The sequence below is a fragment of the Chroicocephalus ridibundus genome, chromosome 3 (assembly GCF_963924245.1).
Source record: "Chroicocephalus ridibundus chromosome 3, bChrRid1.1, whole genome shotgun sequence".
Lineage (NCBI taxonomy): Eukaryota > Metazoa > Chordata > Aves > Charadriiformes > Laridae > Chroicocephalus > Chroicocephalus ridibundus.
In genome coordinates this window covers 89495704-89506402 of record NC_086286.1, presented here as the reverse complement: position 1 = coordinate 89506402, position 10699 = coordinate 89495704, and the positions used below count along the sequence as shown (strand labels likewise).

Sequence of the window (10699 nt, the reverse complement as noted above, 5' to 3'; positions counted from 1 at the left end):
CACCTACAAAAGTTCCTGAGGAAATAAATTTGGCATTTGCATTTAGGTGTTTTACCTTGAGTGATGTGTAAAGCCTCCTGCCACAGCTGCGGCAGCGTGCCTGAACTGAGAGCTCTTCCGGAGCCTGGAGCCGTATCCCTGCCCTTGGGGCTGCCGGGCGGGATGGGGCTCCAGGGTGGCTGAGCCCAGCTCGCTCCCTCTCTGTCTTCTCCCCTCTCTCTTTCTCCTTCCTCCTCTGTGTCTCTGTCTTCCAGACGTGTCACCTGTGAACCGTGGTCTATTTGAGCAAAGACGCTTTCTTTTAAACCCTTTGTCACCATCGGGAACATGCTGGCTAAGCCAGCAGTTGTTGCTGATGGGGAAACAGTGAAATCAAGGAGTCTGGATGCAGAGTACAGACTGTCTTGCGATTGAAAGACACCTTTAAACCGGCAGTCAGCCTCTCTTGTAGTTAACTGTGTTTGCAAAGAAATCTTGTGTTGTCTGAGCCCGAATTCAGTGTAAATAAGAGCAGTGGGTTTGTCCTCGTGTTTTGGGGTGGTCGTTCTCAGCAGGATGGGGAGTCCCGCTGTGGGTGTTGGAGAGTGAGGGAGCGATGCTTGTAAAAGTAACATTGAAAACAGTCATTGGTTGAGGTGAGGAAAAGCTGTATCCTTGCAGTTAGTTTCTGTGCCAAGGAATGAGTTGGCTGGAGCTCCCACCTGCGTGGGCAGGGACACGCTACCCAGAGGTTTGGGCCCCCGGGCTAGAGGAGCTCCTGCTTGTGTCCTGCTTACTCCGGGATGGAGCCTCGGTACAGGGAAGATGGTCCTGTTGAAGGGGTGGGAGACGGGGCCAGGGGCGCTGGAGGTGGGAGCTGAGGGAAGAAAACTGTCAGCACATAGGGAAAAAATTTGTTCTGTGACTTCTTTTTCAAAGCTCATCTGTCACAAGGCAAGGAGGTTACTTGGGTTTTAAAGAAAATGAGGATGTATGTATGACTTGGAGCTTTTAATGTTTGCAGAGATGTTTTGAAATAGGAATGAGGTAAATATTTTTGTACGAACATGCATGGAATGATCATGTCATTTCTCCGTTACACTATGGGCTCAGATTGGCTTCCTACCAACTGCTGTGTGCTTGAGGAGACTGTACTTGTACACTGTAAAAAGAAAAAAAAAAAAACATAGCACTTGAAATTTTTTTGTCTCTTTGAGTGACTTGGAAGTTGATTACATGAAAAAGCCCTTAAACCTTTAGTTTAGGGACCGAGCCCACACACTCATTTGAACCAAAAATGTAAGAGCAAATGACTTCAGGGATGGATGGATGAGTGAAATTTAAACTGGAGCACAAAGGAGTATAAAGGCTGGGAAAGGGGAGTGGAAGGGAAGGAGCCAGTAAAAGACCAAATGCTGGCCAAGAGCAGGGGTTCAGAAAGTACATGAGTTTGTTTCTGTTCTCTCAGGTTAAGTACAATCTGACAGAGCTGCCGTGTGTGATGCTCGTTTCCTTCTCATTAGTGGCTCTGTCAAACACTAATTTTGCAGCACGTGATGTAAAAGCCACTTGGCGGTTTGCTACGAGCGAGTCGGGGGTTACACAGGGTTGGTCCGTAATAATTTTTCAGAATATTTCTCATGTAAGGTACTGGCTTTGTCAAAACTGAAGTATCCTCCAAGACTTGAAACCTTGTTGATTTTGGAGTTTGTTTATCACTTCATGGCTGTTGAAGATAGAATTAGAAATAAAACCTTGAATATACATTCCAAAGAATTAAAGTTCTTGTTTCACAGGAAAATTTTTGGTCTAAGCGGGAAGCTCTGACCAGCTACAGAGTTTTAGGGGATGCTCTAAAACCCTTCAAGTCCTGACTTAATATACTTTTTTATTAAAGAGCAGCTAATGCAAAAATTAATCAGAAACCTGTGTTGGCTAAACTGTGTTTGCTTCTCTTCATTTTCTCTCAAATAAACATTGCTTTAAAAAAAAACCCAACAAATAAATACTTTTTCATTAATGTGCTGTCTTAAAATCTGTCCTCAATAATTAAAAACCAGTCATCTTGGAAGCATTTTTTTTATTTTGATAGCGTTGCCTTCATCGTAAAAAATGATGCGTTAGAGTACAAAAGGGCCAAGATAATTTGGGGGTTTGTTCTTAATTACTCACACTGCGGCAGTCACCGTTACTGATGGCTGACGGACAGTGGCTTTGCTTCCTGCGCTCCTTGCTGGGTTTTGTCCAGTAGCTGCAAAAGAGTTTCTAACTGCATTTCTGTCATGAGCCGCGTCCTGTGTACGGAGAGATTTAACAGAAAATATTCCGGATTCTGCAAAGCCTCGATTAGACACGCTCATTCGGCATCACTCGAGATGTAAAACTTTAACTGGCCACAAGCTGGCAAGCTAGTGTTTGAGGGGCTGCTGTTGCTCTTAAGTTCAGCAGCAGCAAATGGATCTCCACCTTTTTTAAAAGTAGGTTTATTTTAGCAAAAAAAAAAAAAGCTTGAAAATTACACTCAAAAGCACATAGATGATTAGTTAGTTCTTAATTATGTTACTGCTACCCCAGTACTCATAAAAGTCATGTTTTGTAACCAAAGCTGGGTTTTGTTTGAGTGAAAAAGTTAACGTGCTTTTTGCTACTGTTTCCTCCTCTTTATCCTGGCACAGACAGTAAAATTGATTCAACATTCAGGCAGCAATAATAGTTAACATGTGTTTGCTGCGGTTTCCTCCTCTTAATCCTGGCATGAACAATAAAATCAGTTCAATATTAAGGCAGCTCCGCTTATTGCAGGTGGTGTTTTTCTGTAAAGGGCGTATTTTGATCAGGCTCAGTACTGATGTATGTCTGAAGGAAGGTCTTCCATCCCAGCAAAGGAAGGAGAACGCCACCCTGAAATAAGTCTATTAGACTGTTTATTTCTGTTGTCTCGGAAGCCTAGGTTCAACAGAAGACACGTCTCAGATAATTTCTGTCCCCTTCCTGTTAGCCCAGGCAACAAACATAACAAAGAGAGGAGGTGCGTGGCGTTTAAGAGAGAGTCTGAAATTTGTGGGGAGGGAATAGGTCATTCTTTTTATTACTACTGGAAGGTTTTCTTATTTTTGGATTTCACATGTTCTTCTATGGCAGAGAAATCTACTGAAGGAGTAGCAGTATTTTCAGCCTTACTAAAGGGAGCACATTCCAGGCTACTGAATACTAGGCGTGCTGGCTACTGTTTTGCCATGTTGTGTAGTCTGCATTTCTCTACTCACATCCCAGGGAACTGGGAATCATCTTTTTCCTTAAATGCCACAGTCATGGAGCAGAAGAAATGACTCGGGAGCTGTTCAGTGCATGTGACCAGGAGTTAACTCTGTGCTCTGGTATATGCTGCCTCCACAAGTTTAAGCAAATACCATTTCTTACAGAATGTGTTCTGATGATAAATACCATAAAAACTGTAAAGGGCTCAAATAGTTCCAGAAGAAGATGCTCCACAAATAGCTAAATAACCAGGTCTGTCTTTATCACCACGGGCTATCACCATAGATCACCATGTATGTCTACATCTTCTTATTTTTTTCCTTTTTTTGAGATGTTTTACAGCAGTCCAGTGCAATGGGTTTCTGACTATCCAGCTCACTTCACGACACCAGCAGCCACTGTATGCCAGCGCTTTCCGATCACCATTTCAACGGTTATCAGATCCACCCACCTGGCAAAGGCTGTACGTCCCCGTACTGCTCAGCACTTTAATCAATCCCAAGCTGTTCCAGCTCTGCATATAAAAAGCCTCTTTTTGCTTGTACCCAAGCAATTCTGTGTAATAATCAAAACACAGTTGCTTAAGCGATTGTTTCAGCATGATTTATCATAAGCATCTGTGTTTATATTAAAACTTCGTGGAATTTTCAGACTCCTACACCTCTTGTTTCAACGTGAAAAGATCTAGACGATTCTATGTGTGACATACATAACGTGACTGGATTTATCCACTCAACTGAGGGGGAATTAATAGAGAAAAAGCATTTCCTGCATAACTATCCTTTCAGTTCTGATTGGAAAAGCAATTTGTCAAATACAGCTTGTGGAACAGGAAGGTGGTCTCCAGCCATCTTTCAAGGCAACGGGGAAGTTTCTTCACGTTTGTCTTGTATATTCAGAGGCAAAGACAAGGTGCTGTTGTGGAACCATCCAGCAGCTTCTGGTGTGTCGTGACCGACGATTTCTGATTTGTGGCAATCCCTTTTTAAGCCTTGATGTTTCTTGACATAACTCTTCAGATAACATTTTATGGAGTATTTGAAAATGAGGTAACTCAATTCACTTAGATTTAATACAATGCACAGGCCTGAAGTTGCCACCAGAAAATAGAGGAAAATCATCTTCTCTGTGGGTTTGGAAATATAGCAGTCTACGGTATTGGGACATGGTCTTATGTCACATTTCACAAGACGTGGTACTTTGAATCCATCGTACAATTTATAAAACAGAAAAAGAAAAACTATTTCAAATCCTGTTTTTAAAACAAGGCTGATAAGGTAAGTGCACAGCAATCCGCCATCTATCTCTCCCAGACTTCTATAAAGTTTCCGGTTGTGGTGTTTCTCTCTGTTCTCTCGGTAAGCAACATGAAAAACAACCAAGAGTGAAGGGGTGGAGACCATGATTAATTGCAAAGCCCAAAGCCTGATGTGGGAGACAGGGAAAAAATGGTCAAAGCAGACGTTTTCGCAACCAGGCTGCTTGACATTGCATTCAAATTCATCAAGTTCATATTTCCAGATGTTTTCTGCGACTGCAATGTAAACCAGTAAGCGGAATATGAACACAACTGCTACCCAGATTCTTCCAATTCCCGTTGAATATTTATTCACTCCACTCAGCAGATCACGTAGGAATCCCCAGCTCATTTTTCTCCTCAAGGAAAGAAGGAAATCCTGTATCAAAGAAACACAAGATCAGACAGATGCTTCCTCTTGGGTGAAGAAAAATGAGACATTCATTCAAGGTGAAATACAGCCGGTAGCTGAAGCAATTTAAATTTATTAAGCGTTTAAAAAGGAAAACAACAACAAACTGCTTTAAGTTCTGATAATTTGTACCTGCTGAGGCTATTACACAAAATTTATTTGCTGTTAAAATAGATTCTGTCATTTAGACTGAAGGCTAATCGTTCCGTTAAACTGTCCTCTGCAAAGAAATGTACCTGTTCTTCCCGAGGGTCTCCTGAGCGTCAGGTAGAGCTTTCTCTGGCAAGTTCAGGCACTCTACCACTGAGGTGCACTCAATTTAGCCTTGTCAGTTATGCAAATATGAAGCACAGTCAAATCGGATTTCACTTTCAAATTTATGCATAGGAGCCATGTGTCCCATAATAAGTTGACTACCAAAATGCAAATTATTTTCTTTTTTACTGTGGTCTAACTTCTCGGTAAACTTGCACAAGCAAATCCCACTGCCGCTGCCGTAGCTGCAGTTAGTACTGACGTATGGGCAAGTTCATCAACTGGCAAGTTTGAGTATGAGTTGTAATCGGGCCACAGCATGACAAAGCTCAGCACAGAGGGAAAGCTCAGTACTTCTTTTCCTGTCCCTTGGTTCCGCAGCCCGTCATGACCTCTGCCTATGGCCAGACTTCTGCTGGAAAACAAGGTTATGTGCCTATTTGGATATTCCTACATTGCTACCATCAGAGCTGGTGAGCTGGTGACTTACTGAGGGACAGCTGCAGAAATGAATGTATTGCTGATTTATTCTGGGAAGGATGTTGAAAAAAGATGTTCTCACGAAGAATGGTTACCAAGCTACTCCTTTACGCTGGCTGCAGGTAAAAATAAATAACAGGGGGATGTCAGTTGGCTTATATTCTATCAGACATATGCTTTTAAATATGTTTGGCAGGGTAGTGACTTTGTCATTAAAGAGCTATTTCTGTCCTCCATGTCTGCAATTAAGAGCTCAAGCAGAAGTTTAAATCAAGCTCTTCGAGACATCAGCACTAGGGCTTTAACGCTTTCTAGATAAGTAACACACAGTCAATACACCAGTCTCAAAGGAGCTGAATAGCAAAGCACGAAGATACTACTATGTAATAAAGCACAGGCAAGGAAACAAAACATTCACATGAGCAAGCGTGAATATTAACATGTATGAATACATCTTGTGGATGACCTGTCCTCTGGAGATTTGAAGGAAAACCTCAAAAGGCCTTTCCTAGGATTTTCAGATGTGCACAAGCACTGTCGAAGGAAAGACAGAATTTTGTTATTCTGTGGAAAACAAGTACAGCTGTGAGTGGGCTTTTGCTAATGGCCATAAGAACCACACTATCCCTTTCTCATGTAAAAAGCCTAATGTCATCTATCAATCCATGACTGGAATTACTACAGTTCTGAGACTCCAGCTCAGTTATACCTTCTTTTGTCAATCCCACATTGAGGAGAAGGATGTGAAGGGGAAAAGAAAGTCCTGCCCAAGGCAAATGGGGATCAAGGATTCGACTAAAATCTCCAGCAGATGCTGAGCAATGGGCAAATTCTAGCCAGCTAGAATATCAGATGGATGAAATTCCTGCAAAGCTGTTTTGAATGACAGCAACACATTCCAGTATCTAGAGGCCTGGCAGTGAGGCAGCAGGGATTTCACAGAATTAAAGATGGTTCCTGGTCTATGTGCTCTGTTGATGAGAAAATGAAATTTATCAAAGGTCTGTGGGGCAGATAATCTGGCCAGTGGTGCAACCAGAAGTCTGCAGAGCTTTGGTTATATTTTTCCACTTGCAGCCTTTATGTGATGTTGAGAAATGGTTGTATAGGGCAACCTTCAGCAGCAAGCCTAAAGTGCCACAGACCCTGTTTTGTGGTATTGTTTGGGTTGTAACCGGCACAGCTCCTCTGTTCAAAGGAGCTGCAAATAAGCCTTTAAAAGGTTATGTTTGCTTTATGCACCACTGTTGCTATAGGAGGTTGTGGATGTTAACTGATGCTTTTGTATCCTTTGAAAATACAATTAATTCACTGAGGCATTGCAAAGAACATATGGAACGGAAAAAATAAAATGGACTTCAAAGATAAGGAGTTACTCAACAGGTGAACGAGAGAAAATTTACTTTATGGGACAGCACAGGCACAGACTGATGAGAGGTTAAGTTAGCTGAGGCTAGAGAAAATAAAGACAGTTTACGGGCTGTACAAAATTCAGGGCAAGGTGAGGGTTCAGACAACAACAAAAAAGAGAAATCTTCAAGTAATCACACAATTGAGCAGTAGGAAAAAGACGACAGTGGTATGAGGTTTTGTAACACTTCTAAAAGTGGCAATACATGTGGAAGCAGATGCCAAGAGTTGTGTCAGGGCATAACGCTTTAGCAAAATTGTATTCTAACTAATGTAAGGACAAGAGAGAAAGAATGTGATCCAAAGTCTTGTGGCCAAAGAGAGGTTTCAACCATAGCATTCAGAGGAGGTTCATTTTGTGCAGAATGAATCAAAGGGAGTCCAGAAGGGAAGCTGGCTAAAGAAATTGAGTAGCTTGTGGAAAACATAGGTGACATCAGTTTGCATGAAGGTAATGTCCAATGTTGAGCCTAACAATGAAATGAGTCAAAGGTTTAAAAAAGCAACAAAAGGGTCAAAGGGGTATCTATTTGGTGCTCTGGACATAAAGACCACAAAAAGACTTAGCCTCTATTGGAAATGACAAAGGAGGCACTAAAGAGTCTTAAACAGCAAAAGAAAGATTATTTGCTCCAAGTGCTCAAGAAAAAGTTGAACGTACCAAGAAGTGAAGAGCAGGGATTTGCGGTTAGATTTACTTCAAACTCCTGCTCCAGACACATACACATACACACACCCCAACTTGGAGAAAAGACGAAGATTAGAGATACGCTGATTTGTTGTACTCATTTCTAGCTGAAGTGATAGGGATGAGCATGAAAGCAAGTGCCTGAGCTTCTTCTACCTCCAGTCAGGAAATGGAGCAGGTAATCTCTCTTCCTCCTCACATACATCATTTATTCCCTAGATGTGACGTAAACACCTCCCACACCAACACACACATGCTTTGTCCTGCTCACTGGAGACACAACTGACCAGAAGAGCCTCCACACCCCCTGTTTCCCTCAGACGTATCAGGGAGTTGGTTTCCCCCCTTCAGGCTGCACAGGTACTCTGCTGAGCAAACAGAGCAACCTGAATGCACCATTAACTTCTGAGTGTGCTGAATGTAATTTATTGAGTAAAGTGTTTGAATAATGCTATTGTTGTTGAACATATTCAGCAAATAATCATTTCTGTCATTCAATGAGGTCTACAGAAGGTTGGCTAATGTGCGCTGAGTAATGCATCTGTTGAAAAGCATAGTGCTCAGAGAATTAGTTCACCTGGATTTCAATCAGCTCTGCTAATTTAATTACTTTAAAAGCAGAAAAGGTATTTTTGTGCAGAGGGAAAATGGGGGAAAAAAGTAAGAAAATGCAAGAACAAACTGACTAAGCAGAGAGGGAGTGGGGAAAGCATCCGAAGTGTTAGGGGCACAAAGAGGGCAGGCAGTCCGGCAAGCAGGCGAATTGCAGGAAGAAGGCGCAGTATTATGGGAAAAGGAGATGGAACGCTGAGAAGTAACTGAACAAACACAAGCCTGGGAACATTGGATCTATAAATTCTGTACAAGCAAGCTGAATTATCCTCACAGGCTGAGAGATGGAAAACCACCTTCTTTTTCTGATATAAACATTGCTAATGGGAGTATTCTGCTGCACCTGCAACTAACCCTTTTTTTTTTTTTTGACAGGAAGAAGGAGAACTGTAAATACTGGCAAAAATGATAAAGCAGAGAGCAGAAGTAGAGAATCACAACGGAGGATATAGGATCATAAAAAAGCAGAGCTGGTAATAATCTTGAGAGTTCATCCTCTCCATTATTTTACAATTTAATCAAAACATCATTGCGGCACCTTTTTTTTAAAACACCAAGGATCATCTCAGTGTCATGAGGAAAAGAAATAAAAAGCATTGGCACAATGGTTTCCATCAATGACTAAACAAATAACTTCAGATGTTCAATTAGTAACTGCATTTTCCTCTCTTTTTCTTTGTTTGCTGATATAAGGAAGTACGCATCCGTTTTATGGTTGCTGAGTCTTTGTGTTTGTTTCATGGACTACCCACTGCTTCCTTACTCACTACCAGAGGTGTAAGGTTCACAGGCTGAGAAACACTGATTTGCTTCATTCTCTGGCCCTAAGAAGGTTTCCTTGTGCTTCCTGACAGATGTTTGTTCAGTCTACTCTTAAACTGATGAAAGCTCCACTAGCCCCTCACCGCAGTGCATCTATTCCAGTGCTCCGCTACAGAAAAGGGAGCAGGAAACCTCCAGGGAACACCAAGGTACAGTATAAAAAGTCACCCTACTAAGCTGCATGTGCACTATCTATTCAAACTGTTGCACATCTGTGATAGGAGCTGAAAAACTATTGTTAGAAGTCACTAACCTGGCAATGCCTTTTTTTCTTGTTCAACAGTGAGAGTGCCAATGTAAGGCAATTTCCAGGTCCTTACGAAAGAGCCAATGAAAGAAAACAGAGAGGTTATAAAAATTAACCTTGCCTTGTTCAGACAACCCGTCTCTTACCATAAAATGAATAAAGCTGCAACATTAACATAGTATCGATACTCATCGCTTTTTAAGGCTTTTCAGAAACAAGTCAGGTAAGGCTTGGCAACCCAAGAGTGAACACAGCCCTCCTGGTCCATGTGCTGCCCAAGTTGTTCACTTCTGCCACAACTGCTGCTAGTGGTAGTGCAGCAGAATCCGTGGTTCTCCAGCTGACTGAGCTAAAGGCTTCCCACATACCTTATCCTTCCGATGCGTCCAGTGAAAGTGGAGGCCCCTGTGTGGCAGATGTAAACATACTGGCAACAGCTTGCTCTTCTCTCACAGATCATTGAAAAGTAATCTATAGACGTTTTACACTGAAATTCATTGGTATAAATTCTTCATTAATGCGTAATAAGAAATGGAGTCCTCTCCTCTAAACATCAGCAACCCAGACAGAGAAAACACGTGCTGTGGAGGAGATGTCCACCAGAGAGGGGAGGTGGTTTACCCAGCATCACCTAGCGCATCAGAGGCAGAGCTAAGAAAAAAGGCATGGTCTCTCACAGCCCAGGCCCTTGCTTTCGTCTTCCTTAGCTTACTGATTCTAACCTCTCACTATCTCATGCCTATTATTAACTATTATTAACTCCTCAGAGCAAGAAATTAACCCTTTGGTACATTGGGAGATAAGCCTCGGGGTACTGTGATATTAAAAATAGAATTCCACAAACAATTAAATAGTGCTTAAAGTATAAATGTGGTATGTGAAAACATCAGCCTAGGTACTTACTGCCAACTGACTACAGGAAGGAAAAGAAAAGACTAGATGGAAGAGGACTCAGCTGATCATTTAGCACCAGGCTGGAGTTGTTTAGTTTGGTTTTTACACCTGACTTTCGCATAGGCTTCTGCAGTGGCTTGGGACAAATCTCCTTCTTCTCTGAGCTTCAGGACCTTAGCTGCCCAGCATTCACTTCTCTGAAAATATCACTTCTAAACTACATCTTCAGTAGGTTTCATATCCTTAAGCACATTTGGCATTCCTTTTTATAGCCAGTGGTGGCAAAATCCCGTCTTGTTTTGTATTTAGGGAAACCGCAGACACCACTTAATAACCCAGCAGCTG

General features: G+C 42.0%; 1 protein-coding gene across 2 annotated transcripts in view; it reads right to left on the bottom strand.

The window, feature by feature from the left end:
• Positions 1–2289: 2289 nt before the first annotated feature.
• Positions 2290–10699, bottom strand: part of GJB7 (gap junction protein beta 7) — a 39530-nt gene continuing 31120 nt past the window's right edge. Inside the window, exons 3-4 of one of the 2 annotated variants that reach the window (XM_063330036.1) lie at positions 9467–9528; positions 2290–4913 (exon numbers count right to left, since the gene is read on the bottom strand). In XM_063330036.1, coding sequence (XP_063186106.1) covers positions 4092–4886 — 795 coding nt within the window. In that variant the 5' untranslated portion in view covers positions 4887–4913; positions 9467–9528 and the 3' untranslated portion in view covers positions 2290–4091. The remainder of the gene's footprint in view (positions 4914–9466; positions 9529–10699) is intronic. The other variant, XM_063330037.1, reaches the window with a different exon arrangement.